Source organism: Leptidea sinapis, chromosome 5 (assembly GCF_905404315.1).
Source record: "Leptidea sinapis chromosome 5, ilLepSina1.1, whole genome shotgun sequence".
NCBI lineage: Eukaryota > Metazoa > Arthropoda > Insecta > Lepidoptera > Pieridae > Leptidea > Leptidea sinapis.
In genome coordinates this window covers 3,401,530-3,428,754 of record NC_066269.1, presented here as the reverse complement: position 1 = coordinate 3,428,754, position 27,225 = coordinate 3,401,530, and the positions used below count along the sequence as shown (strand labels likewise).

Below are 27,225 nucleotides of genomic sequence, written 5' to 3'. Positions count from 1 at the left end.
CTTAACTATATATATCAATTTTAACGCTTCGATTTATGTACTTATGCCATTTTATTTTTTATTGATAATATTCGGGTTTTCAAGTGGAACTGAGGAATCTGTTTCCTCAGGAGGTTAAAGCAAAAAGAAGAATATTTGTTTTCCGGATATTTAGAATAAGTTAGTTGAAAGCCAGTCAGCCACGATGTTAATAGCTCCTTGGGCATGCTGTGTGGCACTACTCCAGTCATTACTGCTGCAGTGTCATCTATATATGCATATATGCTGCAGCATAGTATGTTTAGTTTGCAAAGATCGTTGACATACAGTTGGAAGAGTGTAGGTCCGTAGTAGGATACTGCCCTGCGGGATGTCATAGTCAATTAACTCCGTGTCCCTGATATTCGTGTCTATTTTCATCTGTTGCCAATTTAAAAGATAACTGCAGAAAGCGTGATCTCGAATTCCATAATACTCTAACTTATCACTTAATATCGGAATTGATACCGTGTCAAAGGCTTTGGAGAGATCGAAGAAGATGGCAAATCATTTTAAATTTCTTATTATCAAGCTTACTCGCCATATTACTAATAATATTTGTGGTTGCATCTTCTGTACATATACCGAATTGATTTGTAGCTATTATGTTATATTTATTAAGAAATTTAACATAATAGTTGTTAAGTATTACTTCCGAGACCTTCGACAGGTAGATCCGAAATCCCCTTTATCCCCTTGTTTATAAATGGGACTGACTACAGCTCTTTTCATTACCTCGAAAAATACACCGAGAGATGTAAATGTAATATTATAGATGTGTGTGGTCGGAGGTATCAGGAAACTACTACTACTAACTTTTTCGGACGCTTTGATTAACATGGGTGTGTTTCGGTCCCAACCCGGAGCAGTGTCGTCTAGCAGTAAACAGATTACGCGTTCAACTTTATCAGTACCAATCTCAAGGAGAACAAGAGATTGTGTGGAGGTTGTCGATGACTCCATTGTTGTGTTAGCTACTAGATTTATAGCTAAACTCACGAAGTGCGTACTGCAACCGATCGTCATTTAAGCTAAGGAGAGCCTGTGTGTACTCTGCGTTAAGTTGAATTTGTAACAGTTTTAACCACCTTCCACATGGCATTTGGGTTTTTATGTGTAACTATTTTTTATGAAATTCACGTTTCAGTTTAAGCAGCAGATTACTGAGAAAATTACGGTATCTATTATAATGGCAATGTTATAATATGATACAGGAGAAGTCGGATGTTTCGAGTGCCTTCCGAACACCTTCCTAGTCTACGCTAGTTCTAGGACTAGTCCTGTATGAATTGATCAATGAATGAATGAATCAACATGATGTAATTGAGCATGGTCGACACATGGCATAATAGGAAGACGATCAGTAATAGGGGAACCAAAGACTAGAGCTTTAGAAGTCAGGATTGATTACAGAAGTATATGATCTAAGAAAAAATACCTAACGGCCATCCGTGCAAATTCCCGCTTCCATTTATCAAATTTTCCGTCGTTTTTGAGCTTTTCGAGTTCAAAAATATTTTTCTCCTTGTTGAAATAAGACCTAATTGACATTTATGAACAGTCATTTATAGGACGGATGCAATTTTGAAGTTATACTTCTTTAGGCGCGTTCAAGATGCGCGCGCATCGCTTTGTGTTACACAAAAGTAACAGGGCGAACTTGGTTCCTAAAATTTTCTGAAGTTTGCGACATTTGTTTTTTTTTCTTGGTTTCTTCGTCCATTATTAGGATAGGCAAAGGGTTCAAGCCCGTACAGCCGTATTCGTTATATAATAATTAATTGTCAAAGCCATCTTTGCAAGATTTTTACAATATTGTTCTTTCTACAAATGGATTTTTGCTTTGTTAGAAAGAACTATAACTTCTTGCGTGAATACAATAAGTACACACACTTTTTTTATTTATCTCGTAGTATTTATCAAAGTTTTAATTTTATGTATGTAATATCATAATATTTTGTTACCTAGGTGTTTAAAATGTCACTTATAACACGTTTTATTATAATTATGCTACTTTTATTTTTGAGATTTCCGAACTCAAAAAGATAGCCGTTCCATGCTTTTGACCTTCGAGTTCAAAAGTCTGATGAAAGTTTAATTGAACACTATTTTTTGAAATTTCATTGCAATTACTTTTGAATGGATCCGAAACCGAACCCAGTTACACGAGGTTGGTTTTTCGAGGTCAAGAACTGATTAGTTTTTGGAATAGATACCGATAGATCGGTAAATACTCCAAAAAAAAACACATTTAAAAATCAATTTGAAGTGTTTTTAATTTCTCAAAATCTAGTGGTCCGAATCGGCCCCAAGTATATTAAAAATCTAAGTTTGGCCAAGGATTTTCGAATGGCGCCGACCACGATGAAATCGGTACAACCGTTCAAAAGTTATAGGAGGTTTACATACTTACACACACACACACACATACAGACATAGTGACACCCTCGCGAGAGTAGTTAGGGAAGCTAGCAGTAGCAGGGAATAAAGTTTCGGAAAGGGAAGCTCATAGCTTTAGCAATAGCTTTTGTTCTATCCAAAATATGGATGCTAATTTACTAGAAGTATTAGGTTGGAATACATTCAGCATCAGCCGGAAGACGTGCACTGCTGGACAAAGGCCTCCTTCAAAGATCTCCACTACGATCAGTCCTGTGTTGCCCATTATACTGGTATACATTATTTGATATTAATTTAAGCATGTTTTAAAATTTTAGATTTTTGTCGATAATATTAATCATAAAAATATATTTTAATCCCAATTATGATCCGAAACACCCATAATAACATTCTATATAATAAATAATGTTTCTGTTTATAAATTATAGTGTTTTCTGAAGGTAATCTATATACAATAATATAAATGAATTGCTGTTCGTTAGTCTCGCTAAAACTCGAGAACGGCTGGACCGATTTGGCTTATTTTGGTGTTGAATTATTTGTGGAAGTCCAGGGAAGGTTTAAAAGGTGAATAAAAATGAAAATTCTCAGAAAAAAATTAATATAAACAAAAATTTTGATTTTCATTTGACGTGTCCCCCGTCGTTCAGAAATCATATTGACAGAGTAACCTAAAATAAATAACTAATTACATTTTATATATCTTTCTTTCTAAAGCACTTCATGGCCAAGATTCAGAAATATAAAAGCTGTTTCCCGATGACATCTATTTTGCACACCCGTAAATGATTAGCCCAGATAATTACAAAATAACTATAACCTAAATTATATAGTCTGAGAATCGGTCGTCATTCATTTTTTATACCTCAAAAATTTTAATTATTAATTTTCTTATTACTTTATATAGCAATACATCGTTTGCTGGGTCAACTAGTAAACAATATAATATCGATACAAAAATATAACGCCTGTTTATTATGAATAGCAATTATGTCACAAAGCGTCAATAATCAAAGCGGTACGAGATCGGCAGCAGGAAGCTCAATAAATCGGCATTACGTAATATTATTTCCCAGAATTCTCATCTGAGTTGCTTCGCTGCAGCATTTTCAAGGGCAGATCTCGCAGTACTTCAGTAGGCTGGGAGCAGCCAACCCGGCCGCACGATGCCATAAACGCCATGACATCGCAACGCGAACGCCGCGCCGACGACAATGTCGAATTGTTGCCGTTAAAATCAATGCTAGTGAACAACAATAACAGAGAAGATGAAGCTTATTATCCGCCGCCTATTAACAGCAATCCATCCAGCTCCAATCTGTACGATTACACATTATTATCAAAGCGTACGCCGGCCTCGAAAAGGTAGGATCCTTTAGTTTCAAATTATCCTTAAATTAAATATACCAGCTGACACTAACCGTTTGGGATGTTATTAAATGATTTTGGTCTGCAATATAATCGATGTGTTTTCGGGGAAGTGTAATGCACAGGTGTTGAGTGCGGATGCATTGCAGATGCAATATTATGTAGACCGTATGAAATGCAGATGTTCGCATATACCGGTGTGTAATAATGAATGGCATAATATTGTATGGCTGCATCAAATGTCTAACTCGATTACTGACAATTAAATGAACCGCAAATATTACGATAGAAGTTATTGTTTTTACTTAAAACAACATTTATCTATATTAATTAAAGGTAATTTTATTGTGTAAATATAATATTATCGGTTTATCAGTTTATCTACATAACAAATAATAATCCATACGAATAAATGAAGACAAGATAAGAAATAAGAAGAGGAATTATACTGTGAAAACTACTGAACCGATCGGAATAATACTTATACCAAAAGATGCAGCATGTTTGTTGGTGATGATGAATTATCACCTATATTTTTATGAATTAGTAATAACTATGTATTATTCGTATACAAATAATTCAGTCAATAACATTTAATTACATATGAGAATTAATATATCAAGCGGGCGTGTGGTATTCCAATCATAAGACATAACAATGTTTGCCGGGTCATATAATATCTTCTAGTCGCTTCATATTATAAAACAATATCCCCCCGCCGCGTCTGTCTGTTCGCGATAAACTCAAAAACTACTGCACCCATTTTAATGCTGACGTCACCAATGGATAGCTTCATATGGAAGGTGAGTGTATAGTTTGTTAAGTTTTGGTTTACATATTTGTATAAATTAACGATATTTTTTGGAGGTGTCGGAAAAAATTAAGTCGTCTGGGAGCTTTCAACGAAAACGCTGTCTAAGTCCTTTGATATATATATAAAAATATATCTAATATATAAAATTCTCATGTCGCGGTGTATGTAGTTAAACTCCTTCGAAACGTGTTGACCGATTCTCATGAAATTATGAGTGCAGATTGGGTAGGTCTGAGAATCGGATAACATCTATTTTTCATCCCCCTAAATGTTAAGGGTGGTCCATTTTTTTTTAATTTTATTTAATTTGTTTGTTAATAAGTCAGCATTAAAAAATACAAACAACTTCAAATTTTCACCCATCTACGATCAACAGTTACTTTTGTATCGCGATTTTAATATCGGCAATACTACGTTTGCTGGGTCAGCTAGTATATGTATAAAAATAATGTAGGGTGGAATTGTGTAACTTATATACCTTTATAAGTTACACGATTCTTTTCCGTAGACCTCTACAGAGAAGTCCGTGATGGCATATGTCCATCTCTTAAGGTTAAGATACTATATCCATTTGAATACTTTATAGATTGACAATTAAAAAGCGGTAATGTAAAAGATGTTTACACAAACACGATATTAATCCGTTTTTGTTTCATTTTAACTCATTAACATTCATTTCACATTTCCGATGGCTTAAGACTACATTACTACCGAATATTTACATATTTTTTTCTATTATCAGAACAGCGTCTGTCGGGTCAGCTAGTTAAAAATTAAATAGTTAAGTGATCATAAATATCAGTTTTATTTTTATGAAAATATCAGTTTTACAATCTAATCCGGTAACAGGATCATCCTGTCACCACAAGTAGCGCTCGCTCACGAGCGTAACGCATGGGCCAGCCGTCGCCTCCGTCGACCATATTTTAGGGAAGGGAACGACCCGTCCCATGTCGCCGCTACAAGTATTGACATTTTTAATCGCTAGAACCATGTGCACTGGGTCATATTTAGTACACATGCCAAAACTTACGGCCGTTCCCGATATTCAGTCTATCTCTTACTTGAGATAAAAATCGTAACTATCGTTAACTTTTCTGTCCCAATAAACTTATCGACGGTAACTCACCTTATTCGTGCACGTTGTCTATCATCCTATTGACAGTATAGCTTACCAGCGATATAAAGTTTGTATGGTAATTGCAATTCACATCACACGTCGCAATATAAGGCGATAAGAATGACTTATCGGGTGTATTGGGACAGCGTCAGATTATACAGTTAATTACTGACAGTAGAAGGTAGTAATTTATCTCTAACTGTAGATAGTATATTGGGAACGGCCGTAGGTACACTTCGTGCCCGACATAATTTAAAATAAAGTATCTAAAGTTTTCGTATTGCGTTTTAATATGTATTTTTATTTTTTTTTATTTTATTTTACATTTTTTGGAAAACTTACAGCTAGGTTAAAAAATATAAGTTACATACATAATTACAGAAGGACAATTAAAAGTTTTCACAGATAGAAATCGGAACAATTGGAATAGAAGTAATCATTAAACATATTGCAAATGTCTTCCCCATGGTCTGAGGAGCGCTCCCCAAAGCGTAAAACCGCAGGCAATGAGCTATTGTGGTTTTTAGATTTTATGTATGACCAAAAAGCTCTTGGGTTTGTGCAGATATTTTTTGCTATACTGGAAATATAATCTGAGAACATGTTCTTTTCTAAGGCTTTATCACGTTCCCTGAGAGTTATAAAGGCTATATAGAGAATGCTATCCTGTAATGCACACTAATATTATGATTGTCCATTATTACCAATATTATGTCCATTTTAAGCCAAAGTATTCAGATGAGACCCTTGGGTTTCGGGTAGCGTTATTAATAAGCCTTGTTAGCACTTTTTATTACCTATAACCTTCTATATTCAAATCAAATATTTTTATTCAAAATAGGATTTAAAATCACTTATAGAACGTCAAAACTACCACTGACCCGAGAAGAACGGGTACAACAAACTCAGATATTATGCAATATCGTACAATAGAATTTGTAATTAAATAGCCTGAGTGCGGTCGCTCCATTCCCAATCAGTGGTATTATTGAGAATGTGCATAACATTATCAAGTACATATTGAGATGCCGCAGTTAAAATGTTTATTACTCTAAGCCTCTTCAATTACTAATTCTTCAAGACGTGGTTCATATAACTAATTTTATTCAGGCTACAATCCCGCAATGCCCAACCATCGCCGACGCCACTCCTGACGCTGTGTGGGGCTCCGCCCCCGTCCCGGAGACGCGAAGAGATAACAGCGATGGAGAACTTAAAGAAGAAGGTCGCTCCTGCCCTGCTTAGACATGATCGGTAAGACCTTCAGCTGTAAGAGCGTGGCGGGAGTTGGAATAGACAATTATTTTTATTATTATTGTTACTGTTATATTAAAATATTTCTGACTTTTTGAAGCGAATACTTTTTTAGCCGCGTTGGGCACTTTTTGGTAGAAGAAAAATCTTATGGGTTCGCATCACCGACATGCTCTTGACTGGTCCACGCAATAATTAAATAATTTAAAAAAATATAAATATATTCATATATATTTATAGTTAGACACTGTGGTGTCATTAAGAAAATCATGTATGTTATAGTAACCTTTCCCACACAAACGTTTTAATAATTTCTTAATATTTCGTAACACATTTGTTTTGTACATTTTCTGGGATCATAATCATATTGTAAAATCCCAATAATCGCCGAATAACATGTTTATGTTTGTTCCTCGTGTTAACATTATAATTGTCAAAGTTTCTAGCAACTTCCTTAATGCGATTATAAACATACATAACATTGTCAAGAATATATTGAGATGCAACAGTCAAATTGTTTATTTCTTTAAATTTTTCTCTTAATGATTCTTTGGGACCCAGGTTATAAATAGCGCAAAATATATTGTTTTGGCTTTCTGTGAAAATCATGTAGTATATTAGTTTAATTTATATGTATATCTGTAATTAGTGTAACTGGTCTATTACCGTACTTCTAAAAGTGAAATAAATAAATAAATAAATTTGCAAACTGAAATAAAAATAGCGCCTGCAGAGTGTGCTATGGATGTATGCTGTGTACCTACTGCTTGGTTTTATACTGTGCATTGTCTGTGTCAAGAAGTCGCTCACGGGTGCTATAAAAAATGTCGAACCTTGTTACACGATACTATTAAGTGACCTTTAGCAAATTAATAATTTGCATACTAAGACGCGGATGATGTATAGGACTACGTACTTAGGTAACGATTCTGTTCTGGGGTTCTATTCTAGTAACGTAAGCATTTGAAATATCCGTGACGACACTATATACGACACGAATAAACCGTAAATTTAAATCCGCTAAAAAGAATTTCGCTATTCAACATCACCTGAGGACGCCTCGTGTAGAGGCGTGCGTGCGTGGCATATAATATAGTTATAATACTTACTACTACAAACTTACCAGGGTGCTAACTGGGCAGTGTCGCCTAACCAAGCACCTCAGTGTGGTCAGTAACAAAAACGATAAAAATTGCAGATTTTGTCTTGAGGCTGATAAAACGCCTCTTCATCATGCGATAGCGGCCCACTAATGCAAAAGCGTAACACCATCCTTGGTGACTACACCCTGCTACCAGATGCTGTTTGTAATACTCACGTTAAGAAGATACTGCGGTTCGTAAAGGCGGGCTTTACGACGAGCTATAACTATGAGTGGCTAAGATAATAGTTCAATTTTGGACGCGGTGTTACTAGGAATAATTAGTATTGGACAAATAGCCAACCTCTTCAAATAATAATAATAATTACTCATGTCCCACAGCGTTGCCTTATCACCTTGAACCAGATATGTGCAAGCATTGTTCTTGCCCTAGTTATTGAAATTACTGGGCTAATGACACTTAACATCTTAAGTCTCAAAGTGACAAGCGTAATTGAACGGCTCATAACTGAGTTCAATCAAGAATCCTAGGCGACGCGACACTGTACGTTTCATCAATAGCTCTTTTTAAAAAATCGTTCTCTATTATTTATCTCGAGTAAAGTGATTTCTTAAGCATCACAAAATATCTTGTTCAATAGCGACGATTGCAGAATAGTTCACTTCTCGCTAGCGTGCGTGTCTCGCCACAGTATATCCCCGATAGCACCAAGGACGTTCGACTTGGTGCAAGCTAATAAAGCAATGGACGTTAATTTACTTTTACTTGAACTGTTTCCTTCATAATGCAATTTATGCTAGCGATCTTAGAATTAACATTTCGGACCAAAGAGAATTTAAACACTACGTCCGGACTGTGTTATAATACATAGAGGGCATTTTTAGATCGACAGATTAGAGCTGCCAATTCATTTATGAATGTAACATATTCTTTGGTGTGGCTAAAAGTACAACATCATACCTTTGTTTAGTCTATGAATTGAATCATCAATTAGTAACTAATTAATTAGAAAATACTGCCAGTATTTTTATAGAAGACGAGTACAAACGAGCGTACGGTTCACCTGATGTTAGGTGATCACCGCCGCACTCATTCTCTTGGAAGACCAGAGGAATTACAGGAGCGTTGCTCGTCGTGGTACTTCACGTAATATTATTTTGTAAATACAGTTAGTTACCTAGAGTTTTCAATGGAAGACCTCTTTTTAACCGACTTCAAAAAGGAGGAGGTTCTCAATTCGGTATTTTTTTATGTATGTTATTATATATTATGTATGTTATTTTTTATGTACGCTGAGATTTATGATCCGATTAACGTTATTATAATTCTTCTTTAGTTCGATGCGGAATAGATCCCATTTGGTCCCATAAAAGTTTTTCATAGTTTGGCTCAGTAGATTTCACTTTATGCACATTTTTTGTTAGTAAAAATTTAATTTAATACACATGTTGTGCAAACCTTTACCTATAATATTAATATAATACTATTATTTGTATGTGCTACATATGGCTTTGAAGCCGGTGCCAAGCCAAATATAGTAGGTACCTACACTCGCCACGCGTGACTTTGTTCGGGATTGCTTCGTCTAGAACAAATCAACCCAAGCGGGCAGACACGCGCCGCCAGACGTTTTTTTAATAATTACAGTAAGTAATCTGTTTATAATAATAAGTTTTATTTTGTTTAGGGCTTGGCACCGACTTAAAACCTATAAATAGGTAGCACATGTAAATAAAAGTATTTATTAATATTAAAGGTAAAGGTTTGCATAAGATGTGTATTAAATTAAATTTTTATTAAGTTTTAATACTTTTCAGTGTTTGAAGTCGGTTATTTTAACCTGGTTTTATTTTCAAAGAAAATGTTCGACTTATAGAGGTTAAGAGTAATTCCAACTAATTTTGAGTGGTGAAATTAATTAAAAAATCTAGTTATAGATGTATAAAACGATAAGAGGTACTTATTTCATTATAATATAGTTATAGTATTATATAGTTTATAGTATTAGTCTGTAAGTATTAGTCGGCAGAAATGCTGTAGTTTGTTTAAAATAAATAAATAATAAAAATAAAATATAAAAAAATCATTTTGCATGTTAAAAAAGTACGTAAAATTAGGTATGTTTTACTGTAAAATATCAACATTTACATTTATTAAAAAACACTTAAAAGGATTAAAACGCGTGTAATTAACGCTGTTTTTTGACATACGATTTTGCCTAAGAGTTACATTTTTTGGGTTCCGTAGGAAAATGGCAAAAAACGGAACCCTTATAGATTCGTCATGTCTGTCTGTCTGTCCGACCGTATGTCACAGCCACTTTTTGCCGAAACTATAAGAACTAGCGCATACTAACCGCATTAAGATTTTCACAAAAAAAAAAAACATAAATTTTGGGGTTTTCCATACTTCGAAGTTAGAACTGAAATTTAGAAATACAATTTTGGTGTAAAAGTGGTAAAATTTGTGTCCCCTTCCCACTTGTAACTTCTAAAATAAAAGAATGATAAAAGTAAAAAATAACATACGATGTGGATTTCCACCGAAAATTCGTTTGAACGAGATCTAGGTACTTAGTTGTTTGTTTTTAAAACGTCATAAATCGTTACAAAGAACTACAAGAACTTTTATATTATGTTACTTGCTGCTACGGAACCCTTCATGGGCGAGTCCGACTCCCACTTGGCCGCTTTTTATTATTATTATAGTTAACCCGATGTTTCGAGACATTTCCAGATCTCGTTTTCAGCGGACTGCAGTTGAAACCAGTCAAGATAGTATTTTGTCATAGTTGTCATTATGAAGTTTAGCGCCTTGTCTTAAAATATATTTCTGTTTCAGGAGAACACCCAGAAATCAAGAAGCTGACAACGTCAACAACGAGGCAGAGCAGCTGGATCACAGACCCAAGCTGTTGCAGAAGGTAAGTGCTTTTGTTCAGTAATTACTTTTACTTTAAAAGTTGCACTACAGATATAGTACAAAGATATGTGGACAAACACACCTAGTTATAGAACTACATATTTCTACCCCCTTATTCATTATAGTCTGCTAACTTAAAGCATTGCTAATAATTCTCACTCTGTCTTCTTCTATTGACCTAAGTCATAATGAGAAAAAACACTCCTAAGCGGCTGTTTAAAGTTAGCGGACCATTATGAATAAGGGGGCTAATAATTGACCCCTATTTTTGTTATTAAACTGGCGCCAGAATGCACGCCTTACTTCTGCTATAGAATTGTTTCTTTTTTAAGTAGACAAAACACACCTTGTTCGACTGAGTAATCCATGAAAGTTCAAACGGATGTTGAAATAATATCTCAAAGCAAAAACAAAAAAAAAACATTGATGAAAACTAACAAACTTCGCGTAGAAAATTGGCGTTCCAAGAAATTATTAACTTAAATTTATTTGTGACAGGCACCTACTTGATTAATAATTTATAATTTACTTAAATCCAGAGACTACAGAAAATAATCCCACCGAGAACAACCTCTTTAGTTATCTCGTAGGGAAATTATCTTCTTATATATAAAATTCTCGTGTCACGGTGTGCGGGACCGAACTCCTCCGAAACGGCTTGACCGATGAAATTTTGAGTGCATATTGGGTAGGTCTGAGAATCGGACAACATATATTTTCATCCCCCTAAATGTTAAGGGTGGTCCACACGAATTGTTTTTTAATTTTTTCTTATTTTTTTTTTAAATTGTTTGATTATGAGTCAGCATTAAAAAATACATACAGTTTAAAATTTTCACCCATCTACGATCAACACTTACTTTTGTATCGCGATTTTAATATTATTCTAATCCATCCACAGACATGCAATTATAAGAGTTGTAATATGGCAATCGAATATAATGATTATTGTTGTACGATAAATTTTATGTACGATATAATTGGTAGGTCTGAGAATCGGTCGTCATCTATTTTTATACCCTAAAAATTTTTTTTTTTTATTACTTTATATGGCAATACTACGTTTGCTGAGCCAGCTAGTAAATAATATATAATGGGTAGTCTATTATGGGGAACCCAGTATATCCTAATAGAGCTAGTGAATAGAGTTTTCTTAGTAATTCAGTTTTGAATGAAGTGGCTTCTATGTGATGCGTGGAACAAACAAACAAGCAAATCGACCAAGCGAATAGGAAAAGAAACTTTAATTACAATTTTATGTATCCCAAAGTACATAAAATTTACAAAGTAATGTGATACAAAATGCCTTGCACGAGTAAGTTAAAAATAAATGTAAATTAATAAAAAAAAGGTTTTATAAAAAAATGTTCATAAAATGAAAACTACTCGGCCAAACTATGTCAAATTTTCATGGGACTTAATGGGCACGGGCATACATTCAGCATCACAATAAGAAGAATCACGAAAAGCGGATCAAAAATCTCAGCGTAATCGGTAACATACATAAAAAAAACACCAATAGAAATGAGAACCTCCTCCTTTTCGAAGTAGGTTAAAAACTACGAGTTGATAAATTATACAATATTTGGTTTGATAGTTGCAACAATCCTCACTCACTGTAAATAAGAGCGTTGTTAAGTTATTCAAATCAATCATATTTCATTTTATAATAATTGCCACTCTAACCAAAATATGCTCGGAACCTTTTACGTATTTGTCGGAAGGAAATGATTCAAGGAAATATTTTGACTGCCGGTGCTGCAGGGGCGAAAATATTTCGACCCGACCTTGGCCCGAATGTTACCAAAATTTACGTGGACATTCTTAGGATTAAGGGCGTGAGAGTAGATATTCCGCGAATATTTTACATACCGCCTGAATAGGGCATGTAACTTATATTCACTTCAAATTTTTTTTAATCTTTATTATTATTTATTTTATCTTAAATAGCTTTTTCTTATTAAATTTTTGTTGACTAATAAATATTAAATAAACAAAAATGCAATAAATACGCGCGAAATATAAAACAACGAAACGCAATGCTTGAAGCGCAGTGTGACGTCAAGTGTATGGTTCACAATCACTGGTATGGTTCCTAGATATTATTTTCAGTGGTTAGCGATATTTTACATTTTATGTTGGTTTTTTATTATTGAATGATATGTTTATTATTATATTCTTTATTTATATATTACTAGCTGCCCCAACAGACGTTGTTCTGTAGATAATAAAAAAAATACTGTTTTATAGGAATTTGCCAGTAATATTTAAAAACATCAAAAATTAATTATTTATAAATCGATTAAATAAAATAAAATCGATTATTATTTTAAATCTCCAAGGGAATAAATTGATTAAATCGTTTTAATTTTTACTAAACGTGCCAATTTTATAATTTACAAATAATGGATAAATTGAATTTCTTGAATTATCAATTAAACCAGAAATTATTAATTAACAGAAGTAATTAATAACATTGAGCAACATTGATAGGACTAAAAAAAATTATTTCACTTACAAAATTTTGCCGCCCTAAAAAATTTGCCGCCCTAGGCACTTGCCCCAACTGCCCCTAGTGTAAATCCATCGCTGATATAAGATGACTCTCCTTGCCCCTACCCCTAATAATCTAGTCGTATAAATTATATAAGAATATAAGTATAGACTGGTAATTGATTATAAATAATATGTTCCTTCTGTGACCTTTCTGGCAGGTCCTACAGACGAGGCCAGTGAGTATGGTTGTCCAGTGGAGTGAAGTTCGCACCGCATGGCAGGACAGTGACTTCATCACGGAGTGTCTTTGCTGGCACAACGTATACCGCCAGCGACATGGCGCACCACAGCTCTATATGGCGCCCGAGGTACGGAAACCGACTCCAAATTCAAATATTTTTATTTACAATCACATAATCACACACAACATAATATGGTTACAATGTAATATCGTTCAATAAACATTTATGATTAAATAGCCTGAGGGAGTACGATTCTTTCCCAGTCACTGTCGATGTCATGACAATGATAGTTAACAAATACAAATGAGTAGTTACATACTCTGTTAAGACTAGATGTCAGTACACTACAATATCATTAAGTAAATAATTTTGAAACGCGATCCAAAACTTACTTGATATAGTAAACACAAAACCAGAGATTTTTACACGCTTTTTATTATCACCTTCACCTGTATGTATGTTTGTTTGTAACCGACTCATTTGGGCGCGTTTTAATCCACTTTAAAGGGCCAGACTTCGTTCAAACTTCGTAGATTTATCGAGGACCGATAATATATTAATTTGATAAAATGATTCCATTTTTAAATTGCAATAAAACATTTTTGTGAATTTATCTAGTTTTCATCTATCGTCGATAAGGCATAAATTTATGTTAATTTTAAATTTCAACCATTATCTTTGCTTGTGGCGCGGGCGGCGTCGCGGATAAAACTATAGTTTACCGCAATGGTAGTATTTTGTAAAATGTTTTTAAGCTTTGATATTCATAAGTGCCATTTTTGTTTTTTTTTATTTTTATAACTGGCTCCGTCGACTGAATGTCGACGATTCGGCCAACGTCAAGGTGGAGAGATTTTTTATTTTAATTTAGCTGATTGAAGTATATAAAGCGCTGATTTAAAAGGAAATGATCGGTTGATATATCTGTGGTTTTTTTGTGAACTTCAGTTCACAAAAAAACTTCTTCAGAATAGGCAACAAGAGTTAGTACGGTTAGTAATAAACACCCATAACACAACAATATTAACTACCTTGTTAGTATCTAATCTAAGTTTAAGGGAGAAATGTGTGAATGTAAGTGGGAATATGTGCCTAATAGAAGCGTAGAAAGTATGGAGGATAGAAATTACAATTTAATATTATTGCGGGAGATAAATTTGTAAAGAATCTTTATGAAAGGGGAATGGCATAAAGTAAGAAGAAAAGGGATGTTGATGGGGTGAGGGATATCCTTCGGTAGCAGGTCATATAAAGGAATTGACAATTTAGGGCAATAGAAAAAAATATGTTCAAGAGTACCTTCCTCAAGGCCACATTCACATGTAGAATGGTCCCTTACCCGGATCTTGGCCAAAACTACTGGGGAACAGACAAATCCCAAGCGAAGTCGTATGATGACAGAAGTGAAAAGTTTATTTTGTTTTTTTTGAGGAAAGAACCAGGGGTTAGAGGGGATAAAGGGTTGGATAGAACCATAGAATTTACCTTATTAATTAATTAATAATTAATCTTCGTTAGAATTTTAGTTCTTTTTACTAAGCCCAGCTAAATATAATCTGGGTTCTATAATGCTTCCTTCTAGGAATTTAGGTCTTAAGTGTGGTAAACATAGCCTCAAGTGCATATGCCATCTAATTAAAATTCTACGAGTTAAAATGCTTGCTATTTTAAGCTCCATGAAATATACTCATGCTATTTCTTAGCGTTTTAATGACATCTTCTGTAAAGTCAACTTTAGTATAATTAGAAGGCCTCATTATTAAAAGAATAATGGCTTCAAATTTAATGAAAGCCGCTTGCAGCTCTAAGCTGAATTAAATTTTAACCGTAGGTACAGTCGTTGACTCTTACAGACTGCTCAGAAAAATAATAGAATGGAATAAAATATCATAGACTTATTCACTATAAAATGGTTATCAAAGGCAAACCTATACTAGTTAAAACGTGTTTTAAGTCTATCGAACGCTCGAAAAGTACGAGAGAGATAAAATGTCCTATGGTCACAACATAGCGTTGAAAAATGCACTAAAAGTTGTGATAAAAGTAAAAAAAAAAATCTGATCAAATTAATTTTAACACAGGCTACGCACTTTTTAAACTACCCACCAAGTTGTAAAAATACATGTAAATTGTAAATTCAATCTACATCTACAGCTTTACAATTCTATATTTAGTTCTAAATTGAAGTCGGTTAAAAAACCGACTTCAAAAAGGAGGAGGTTATCAATTCGATCGGTATTCTTTTTTTTATGTGTGTACACCGATTACTCTGAGATTTATGATCCGATTTACGTATTTTTTGTTTGATGCGAAATAGATGCCATTTGGTCCCATAAAAATTTTACAAAGTTTGGCTCAGTAGTTTTCATTTTATGAACATTTATATGAAAATTTTCGTCTATCTGGATGACATAATTGTTTTCTGTGTACGGCTTTTTTTTTAGTTTTCATTCAGGTTGATTATATATTATTATTAACTGACACTAAAACGTAAGATATTAAAAAAACTACGTTTAAAAAAACCGACTTCAAAATCTGAAAAGTCTCAAATAACTAAGCATTTAATTTAATACACCTCTTATGTAAACCTTTACCTTTAAGTCGGTGCCGAGTCAAATGTAATAAAGGTACCTACACTCGCCACGCGTGACTTTGAGCGAGATAGCTTCGTCTAAGTCTTCGTTTGCATAATGTATTAAATAATTTTTTTAGTTATTTGATACTTTTCAGTTTTTGAAGTCGGTTTTTTTAAAGTTTTTTTTATCAATAGAATTTTTCTTACTTCCAATTCTAAAAGCTTTTAGTGTGACCCTGTGAACATGCATAGAGTTTGGAAATGTTGCGACGCTGCTTTGATAGATGACTTGAAACCTTCTCTTTTAGAAGTAGTTCTCAGTGAATGCCATTCTCATTAAAATTGTTTATGTTTGCGTAAGTTTTGACTTAACGAGTACGTTCGTTGAATGGTCCTAGTGTTTCACGAACTTTCTAAGTAAATTTTACTTTAGGTTATGTTTACACAAAAGTCTTAAGCGAAAGTTTAGTTAAAGTGATACTACATCTGAGTGTAGGTAATAATAATAAATTTAGCACACGAGGTTATTGATATGTGGGATGTTGTTTCAACAATAATTTTCCTGTAAGTAGTCCCGTAATATTTTAAGAATGCATACAAAATATTCAAACATTTAAAGTGGAAATGGACGGGTCATATGATAAGAGAAAACAGAGAAATGGGCAAGACTAATAACTGAATGGCAACCACTAGACAGCAAAAGAAATAGAGGTAGACAGCCTATGAAATGCGAAGACGACATCAAGAAAATAGCGGGGCAACTATGGACTCGTACAGCAAAAGATAGGACAGAATGGAAATCTTTGGAGGAGGCCTTTGTCGGAATACAAGCTGTACCACAGAAAAGACCGTTTGCCGATATTATTTAGAGGCACTTTTTTACTTTATTTTAGTACCTAGTAGTGATATAAAATTAGTACAACAATAAAGGCTTTTTTATTTTTTTTTATTTATTTAAGTAGTTCCGTAAACAGTATAATAGCAAAGACGCTCTACCATTATCTGAAGAGGCTCTCGCTAAATAACTGGGATAAGGGCCAAATACATAAGCCAGCTTTTTGGGAACGGCAAACATCATGCGCAAGTTCCTTTATTTCTTTATTTATTTGAAGAGGGTGGCTATTTGGCTAGTCCTGGTAAGTCTTAGTAATACGCGAGTATTATAAACAGCACCTAGGAGCAGAATGTAGTCGCCAAGGATGGTGTTACGCTTATGCATTAGTGGGCTGCAATCGCAGAGGAGATAAAGAGGCATATCATCAGCTTCAAGACAAAAACTGCAAATTGGAAGTTCCTTAGTCTGTCGCCTTAACCACTGGCGGAATCGTAGTAAACTTACGGCTAGGCGTAGGAATGGTGCTACTATTGTTGCTTAGTATTGTTTTTTATACTAATAAGAATAATTTCATAAGAATTCAGACAAGTATTTAAAAGGCATAAAAGGCATTTATTTTCTCAAAATATCTTTCTTTCAAAAATTCTTTTTGGTGTCATTTCTTATACTACTAGATACTACTACCGCTTCGGAAACAAATGGCGCTCTGAGAGAGAAGGCGCAAGAAACTCTCCCAGCATTATGTTTTTTGCGCTCTTTTCAATAAAAATATACAATATTGCACAGTCATTTCTATCGCTATAAAATAATCACAATCTAGTCCCAGGCTGTCCGATCATTTAGATATTCAGCAGTGGAGTAATAGGATTTACGACAGAGCCATTTTTTTATAAAACATTTAAATTTATTTATAGATAATGCCTGAACAGTGGCTGGGACTTTATTGTAGAAGTGTATACATTTACCCTTAAAGCTATTATGTGATGTATGTGTGTACATTTACCCTTAAAGCTATTTAACATGTACCTTTCAGCTGTGTGACTATGCTCAAGCGTGGGCAAACCATCTAGCCCACACCAACAAGTTCCACTACAGAAACGATCGCGACGTTGGCCAGAATCTGTACCAGAGACCCGTCAGTGACATACAGCCGGATATAACTGGTATGCGAATTTCTCAGCATTGATTAACATCAGCTATTTATGCAATTTTTCTGGAGGTAAAATATTTTTCATTGATTCCAACGCGCATTTCAGTGCAGTGAAATAGTTTGCCTATCCCAGAACCTGACGACCTGTATATCCGAGTGGTTAGCGATCCTACCTACTAAGCTAGAGGTCCCGGGTTCGAATTTATTTATTTTATTTATTTATTTAACACCAACAAGACAAACACTAACAAAAGTATAATAACATTATTACAATGAATAATAAATTCTAAGTGTTGACTTAATTATAGGTGTTACACACATTTCAAAAACATAGACACAAACACATTTAATTAAAATAAATGCAAACATTATCGGAATATTACAAATTGAATTAAACGTAAATGAATAAGAGATCAATAATATTATATAATAATTAAAACATGCATCATTTCACAATTATATAAAACAGACTTAAACTTATCAGTATTTATTAATTATTTGAATAAAATATACTTTTTGCCTTTAATTTACAAAAAAAAAAATCATGAATATAAATGAAATAAATTCCGTTTAAATGATGAAATATGGTCTGAAAATATATCAATATCAACTTTTTTATCTTTTTCTTTATCCTTTTCTTTATTAACAGTAGTTGTTATGACACCAATACATTTCTTATGTGTTAATTTATATATAGCATTATAACTCAACATCAATCTATTAATTGGAGAATAGCGTCTTTGACGTGAGCGTGTGCTTTTTTCTACGAATGGCATAAAAGATGACGGCCTTATTGTCTTCAGTGGGGCACGAATATTATATATACATATTTATGTGTTTATGTATGTTTATATGAATTTATCTATGTTTAAGTAAGTATATTACATATTAAATATATCATTGTCTTGTAACATATAACACAGGCTATATGTGCTTAACTTGGGGCAAGATAATTTGTGTGAAAAGTGTGTCAATATTATATTATTATTATAATTATATATCCCAGAACTAAATTTCAGTCCCTTGATGTAAGCCATTACTAAGGAATAGGAGAACAAACAAAACGATATTTTAAAATTGGTGTTTTCTCTCCGTTTTCTTTCATTAATCCCAGAGTTATGAAACCAATATTTGTATTTCAAGTAATGAAGTAAATTTTAGTACTTTTGTAATTAAGCTAATGCAATATATTTTGTATTAAATGCTTGAAATGAACTCACTTTGAGTTATACCATTTCGGAATCTTAAAGAAACAGGCATGCTTTTTCTCAATTTGGCACTCAGGTGACCATATCATATTTTTTTGAAGTGAAAACTTCTTTAGCGGCGTTGAGCACTTTTCCTGGGATGGGTATAAAATGTTAAACTCGTGTCAGGACACGTGACCTGTTTACACCACGTTAGTTAGTTCTTTATTTTAAAAAGAACTATGCATGCACCCCATATATCATATATGTATTTGGAGTTATGCCACTTTATACCGCCACAACGTCCTCTACCCGCAGGTACCATATTATCCATCCATTACGCCACATCTATATTACCTAGGTGGCACTTCACATGGCTATTTGTATTTGTGTAATTGTTATATTTGGCATATAACTGTCCACACAGTTTATTTAACTAAGTGTTGGCCTTATTTGCCTATTTGACACATAAGGCCAATACCAAATACCGTGCGCTTGTCGGTTTTTCGAGGCACATCAAAGGGGTCAAATTGGCAAATAAGCAAATAAACCGCCATTTGACTGACATGTGTGGATGGTTGTATTTGCCTTTAATTGCATGTTTGCCTGAACGTCATATATTTTGCCAAATACAACAAACGCCCAATAGCGAACACAAATAGCCATGTGAAGTGCTACCATAACTTAACTATTAATGAAAATATATTGAACTCAGGTCAGGAAGTCTCATCATATTGGTATGCCGCTGTGCGCCAATACAGGTTCTTCAAGGAGCCCGATGTCCTTCACGCTAATGTCAATGCAGGTATTATTATAATATTTATAACCATTATTATTTGTCGGCGTGGATTTCGGCGTATTATTTCGAATGACAACTTTTTTATTGTAAACTGGCAAACACCTACTGTGACGGACAACATACCACAACACATCAGTATATCATAAGAAAACCGTTTCCCGGTAGTATATCATAAGAAAACCGTTTCGGTCCCGGGTTCGAATCGCGGTAGGTGCAATCATTTATATGATGAATACTAGCTGACCCGGCAAACGTTGTTTTGCCATATAAAGTATAATTCACGCGATAGTTTTATAAGTAATAAAATATTGCCTATATTATAGCCTGTACATCATTTTGTTCTATTGTCAATAGTTTTTGCAGCGCACGCAAAAATAGGTTTTCGATTTTACACCTTGTGTTACAAAATAGCAATTTTATTACGGATCCCTAATCTTGAAAAAAAACATAGCCTTCCTCAATAAATGGACTACCCAACACTGAAAGAATCATTCAAATCTGACCAGTAGTACCAGAGATTAGCGCGTTCAAACAAACAAACAAACACTGCAGCTTTATAATATTAGTATAGATTAATGTTTGTTTCGGAGTCATGGATGTTAATTTGTATTTATGTATGTTTAAGTAAGTATATTGTATTAAATATATCGTTGTCTTGCACCCATAGCACAGGCTTTGCCTAGTTTGGGGCAAGATAATTTGTGTAAGAGTATATCAATATAATATCATATACATATATAATAATAAGAAAACCGTTTCTGAAATAAGTGTGCACGAACAAAATGACAATACGATAAACAAAATAAAGAAAATATCAAAGATAAACTTTATATAATACTTATTATTTTTATATTATTATGCACAAACACTGTATTATTACTAAAGGTGCAGCAAACCTTTTAGAAAAGTTACATGTTCAATGTCATATAAATTATTTTCTTGAAATGATACACTCTTTTGGATAAAAAACGGGCACTTAGGTAAATAACCTGTTTCACTTTCTTCTTACAATCTTCAGATTATATATAAATATACATAAATAGATAAGCAAAAAGTAGTTTCTGTAAATTTCATTTCGTTTTCTGTCATTACATTTCGATGGAATTAATGAAAGATGATCCCAGAGTCTTAACAGCTAGTTGTGCATCTGTTCATTAAATAAAAAAGTAGGCTAAAATAAAAACTAAAAGTTTAATATCGTTTGTGGCCTTACAATTATTATCGCCCCCCTGAAAACGAGATCTGAAAAGGTCTTAAAACGTCGGGTTAACTAAAATATAACTTTAGGTTTAAGTGTTTTATTTAAATGGTATCAAGTCTTAAAAATATCAAGAAAATAGGTCAATCCAACAATAATTATCTAAAAATGATTTAGAGTTCTTACGAATATCAAGGATGGGTCCCGCCACGATACACAAACAACTGCAATTTTTGTTAAAGTTCGACGGGGTCTAAAATTTGAATTTGGAATAAACTTTATTGAGCCCCAGAACACTTCATAAATGTGAAAGTAATATTTACATGGTAATACCACAGTAGACATAATAAGTAAATATAATCCTTGAAATGATTTAAATCTCTTTACGTAAGTATTGTATTTTCTAAAGGGACGGAAAAAATTAAAACCGCGGTTTTATTTGCAAATGAGTTTATTAATTAGAAATGCGACACGTTTCCAGTTATTATAATATTAGCTTCTAGGTGAGATTTAGTTACATTTATTGAGAGCATTAACCCAAACGAGTTATGTTGAGAACAAATTTATGCTAATTTCTTTTTGGAGATGCTGTAATACGAATGATGCTGCAAAGAGAGTTTAAAGTTTAAACACTTCGTTTACTTGTGATTCTGTATGAATGAATCCAAAGACAATTTAAACACTACGTTCACTACCTGATTGAAAAATTTGTTGTTTTTCAAATTGAAGCCTTTAATTCTTTCAAGTCTGAAGTTTACTTCAGTCTAGGGATTGACACAATGCTACCCTTTGCCGCTAACATAAAAAGGTTATATATATATATGTTTGATAAATTTAAAGGTCACTTTACACAAATGGTGTGGGTTTCGACGCGCTTCTTCGGCGTGGGCAAGGCGCGCTCCCGCGCTGGTAAAGTTATAGTAGTGGCCAACTACTCACCACCAGGCAACATGTCTGGCCATTTCGAGACCAACGTGCTGCCCCCTTTGCCAGAAAACATGCCGGACCTGCCACCGCAACAATGACGAAGGTTCTCCATACGTGGCAGAAGACTGCGTATTGATGCCACGTTCAATAAGTAACATATATTCAATTTAATCGAATGAATATTGCTGTATAATGGGGTTAATTTTTATTTAGTTAGGGCCATTTCCTTTCTCTTTCACTATACTCACCACACAAACTATTTCTCTTTTGTTCCTTAGCTTTTTTTCGCCGCCGTTCTTTATATATGGATCCGGTCTTAGATGATAGAAATTCTCAAAGAACGTGACGTTACAATGGCGACAATTAAGGAACACAAAATAAATCTATAATATATTAAATAGTTCAAAAAATTTTATTAAAAAAATTACATTTTAATCATCCTTACGTGGGCTCGGAGAGTATCCTACGAGTTTTGAACGGCTACAGCGCTACTCACCTACGAGTGTTGAACGGCTACAGCGCTAATCACCTACGAGTGTTGAACGGCTACAGCGCTAATCACCTACGAGTTTTGAACGGCAACAGCGCTAATCACCTAGAAGTTTTGAACGGCAACAGCGCTACTCCCCTACGAGTTTTTAACGGCTACAGTGCTACTCATCTACAAGTTTTGATCGGCTACAACAGCACTATTCACCTACGAGTTTTGAATGCCTACAGCGCTACTGACCTACGAGTTTTAAGCGACTACAGCGCTACTCACCTACAAGGTTATGAACGGCTGAGACACGTAGGCGTCAGTGTCTACGCTACCGCGCGGCTACTAGATAACTCAGAGGTTGTTCCAAAATGATGTTATTATGGAAAATTATATATATTTTAATTTTTAGTATTTTTTATGATATCCGTTATGTAGCTCTACCCGTGCGTTCACTTAATGTCGCCTGTATAGCTCCACGTTGTATATAGGTCAGATATAGGTATCTTAATAAGTACATAGGTCATTAGTCGGCTATCTAGCTTTCAGAAAATAAGGAGGTTTGTTGTTGTGGTAATACTTCCGTATACATGACGCTTTGTTCATAACAACCATGCATTAAAAATATATTAGTATTTTAACATACAGTTTTTCAAAGGATGCAAATAATGTTTACTAGGGTTGTGAATACGAAAATTTGCCGGATTATTATCTGCCTATCATACTAGTAAAGTAGATTCAGACGGTTGCCGTGTCAAAGCCGTGTTTATAGTGGATAAGCACGGGCGACACACAGTCACGGTCGCCGTGCCATATGCAAGTTGTCAAATTGCACGGTGACCATGCCCTGACCGTGTGCATGTGAAAGGCACTAACAATCTTACAATTATTGAAGTAATGTAAGGTACCGTATGTATGGTATTTTTATTCGAGTTCTCCACTACCAACATGCTGTTGGTTAAATTCCTTTAAAAGATTAGATACTTTTAAGAAGATACGCCTAAAACTTATTTTAATAGACATAGACTTTATAGGACTAAGCTTTAAAAGTTACTATTAACTTATGGTTGTTACGCCTGAGCTTATATATAACATAGCTTGTTAAGCATTAAGCAATGCACATTTTAAAATCTACTCAATACTTTGTATATTGTTAACTAGTACTTATTTCTATACAACAATCATTTTGTTTATTATGATATTAGGTACTTATGGGGTTAATGAAATATGTAGGTACCCACCAAATTGGCTTATTTATTTCAACACACCTATTAATAAGCAAATTTTAAAATAGCACAGAAAAGTAAGTACTTTTTGCCAACTGTAAGATTGTAATTATAGTTTTAAATAATCTCTAAGTCAAAGACACCTATCAGATAAAGGAGTTGTTCCAGTGTACGATAGACCCTGTGGGATACGAACTTGTACGCCGGAAACTAGAAAGATCACCTTTTGAATTTGCATGACTCGCAATTCCACCAACTAAAATACAGGTCTATATTTTGTTTTTTTTTTTAATATAGAAATAAATCAAGATGACATTTTGCAATCATATATAAATAGCTTTAAAGCGATAATGTGCATGTGAGATGTCACTGTCTAACCTGTTTGAGTTCTGATACTTGACATACTTAAGTTATAACTTAAATGTATTAATGTATACGTTCATACGGTTATAAAATCTATCGGCCTTACAAATAAACTTGGTATAAAGTTATAACGGATGATAAACAAAGAAAATGCAAAATGTTTACGTTATCGTTGACAACACTGTCAATACAATGATAATTCTGAAGTTTTCCTCAAGAAAAGCTGCCTTGCAAATAAACGCGGGAAACGTTACACGTCCGAACAAACCATTCGTAAGCAAAATGCCTATTTGTAAACATTTTACATATTTTTGGTTTATGCTTAGTTATAACTTTATGCCAATTTTATTTGTAAGACCTTAAAAGTTTTTTTTGCGTAATTTGATGCTTTGACTAGTAAACGTACACACACAAGGCCCATTTTGGAACAACTCCTTTATACAAATAGGCGTAATCTAATTGCTTTTGAATGTTTATTATGTAGAAAAAAAATCTAAATCTACCACATGTTCGAAGAATGTAGAGCTTGTGAGAAAAACATACAAGAACATTTTAAAAAAGCTGTATCATAATAACATCGTTCCTATACATTTTTTTATGATTTAATTACAAATGTATAGTTTTCATATTTTCTCTATACTTGTTTTCATAGTTCTAGGTCACCGGAAAATACCACAAAAATTTTAATTCCTTTGAGTGTGTCTAAATGGTACGTTTTTTGTGGTATAAGCGGTCGTATCTTAATTTACGTTAACTTAGTTCGATTTTTTTACAGCTTCAAGTGACTTGGGTGTATCGTTTTAATTTCAACTTGGTACATCCAGGCGCTCCCGAGATAAGGACAGTCGACAGACTTGACAGACGGACGGACGGTCGAACGAACAACAACGGGTTCCGTTTTATTCTTTTAAGGCATGGAACCCTAAAGATAACCAAACTATATTGTTTTGATAAAGTTTACACTTTACATCAAAAGAAATGAAAAAGAGGTTCAAAATGTCGCGCGTTTCCCACTGCCCATTTTCGTCTTCCTTTGCTAGAATCTCGAAATTGTACAATATAATTATACAAAAATAAAAACAAGAACACAAACCATAAAATTACTCTAAATAATGTTTATGTCACAGAATTGCCATTTCTTATAATACTAATATAATATTTCCATTAATAATTTTACATAATATTAATGAGACCTTGGTAGAAAAAAAAATCTTTATAATTATTTAAAATATGCATTTGTTTGTATAATATCAATAGCATGGTAAATCATATTAATATAACAAACAAATGTGTTGTCAAATTATTAATTATAATATTTCCGATAAATTTCTGCAGAGACTGCACTTATGATAATTAGAATTATGTGGTGTCTGAGGTTAAGAAGTTAATGGAGGCCTAAAACATGGCTTGTTTAATATTAAAAAAAGCTTATCTAGCAGTAGATCATAGACTTTAGTAATTGATAAGTGAATCTTCCCCTTATGATCCAAAAACAGTCTTCCCTAAAGGTTGATCATGTTATATCATTGTACACTTGTTGAAAAATTATCCTGTTCTTGCCTAACATTATTTTGTCTCTAGATATAAACTTGGAGATTTTTATAAATTAGATACTTAATTGTTGTTAAATAGTTGTAGTATGAATTTAGAAATAAATAAGTTAATATACATACCAAAAAAGTCTAAGCATGATATTAGAAATTTACCATTGATATTAATTAATTTCTAAGTCTCTTTCTTTATTATTTAAAAAATAAAATACAACGTTATAATGTCAAAAACCATCCTAAAATTTAAATGAGTACATGTTGCTTAGACTTTTTTGATGTGTGTATTGTTAAGACAGAAATTACATGGAATGTATTTTGTTTTATAATAATAAATTATGTTTTATAAATTATGCTACTTTAGGATATATAAATTGCATAGTTTTCTTTTGCTGTTTCCAGTTATTTGATTGGTATGGATAGCCATGCGCCATATAGTACATTTTGCTGTGATCATTGCTAACAACAATAATTTTTTTTCATTAAGTACCTACACTTACAGTCAATTTTATGTTATTTAAAAATTATTGTTGTTAGCAATGATCACAGCAAAATGTACTATATGGCGCATGGCTATCCATACCAATCAAATAACTGGAAACAGCAAAAGAAAACTATGCAATTTATATAAGTCTTGCCTCTCAAATTTGAAGATATGTTGAAGTAGACATGGCAATTTATTGTGGTTACTTTTAGTTAAATCCATATCCGTGGTTACTTTTATTGATTTATGGTGTGTGTGTGGATGATGCAGCTACTGTACTCAATAACTTTTGTATTAATTTACATTTACTTTTTTGACTTACTTGTGTAAGACATTGACTATTTGCCGTTTGAGTATATCTGTTGCATCATTTTACATATTATATTGTAATTGAAATGATTTGTAAATCGATGTACTTAAATGTAAATCTTGATATAAAAGAGTGGCAATGAGTTTCTTGCTACTTCTTCTCATTAGCTCAACCCTTTACGAAGTAGCAGTAGATTCAATAAGAAAAATATTTTATTTTTTTTTTGACATTCATAAGTGTCATTTCCGTGACCTACGTGAAACTGATTTTGATTTGATTAGACTTAGAATGTATTAGCTGGGTAACCAATATTGATTGGTCAGTGTGTGTGTGGTAAAATATTCAAAAAACTAAAGAGCTAATGTCATGAGTGGTTGACTCTTTACATATTTTCAATCAAAATCTGTTA

The 27,225-nt window shown here is 33.4% G+C and overlaps 1 protein-coding gene across 1 annotated transcript; it reads left to right on the top strand.

Annotated features, from left to right (window-relative positions):
- Positions 1-3,570: 3,570 nt before the first annotated feature.
- LOC126964675 (ectin-like) lies at positions 3,571-26,532 on the top strand. Its single transcript, XM_050807936.1, has 7 exons — positions 3,571-3,783; positions 6,831-6,974; positions 10,919-11,000; positions 13,714-13,863; positions 18,181-18,310; positions 20,200-20,289; positions 22,322-26,532. Exons 1-7 carry the CDS (start codon positions 3,599-3,601, stop codon positions 22,504-22,506), a joined length of 966 nt encoding a protein of 321 aa, XP_050663893.1. The 5' UTR covers positions 3,571-3,598; the 3' UTR covers positions 22,507-26,532.
- Positions 26,533-27,225: the final 693 nt, after the last annotated feature.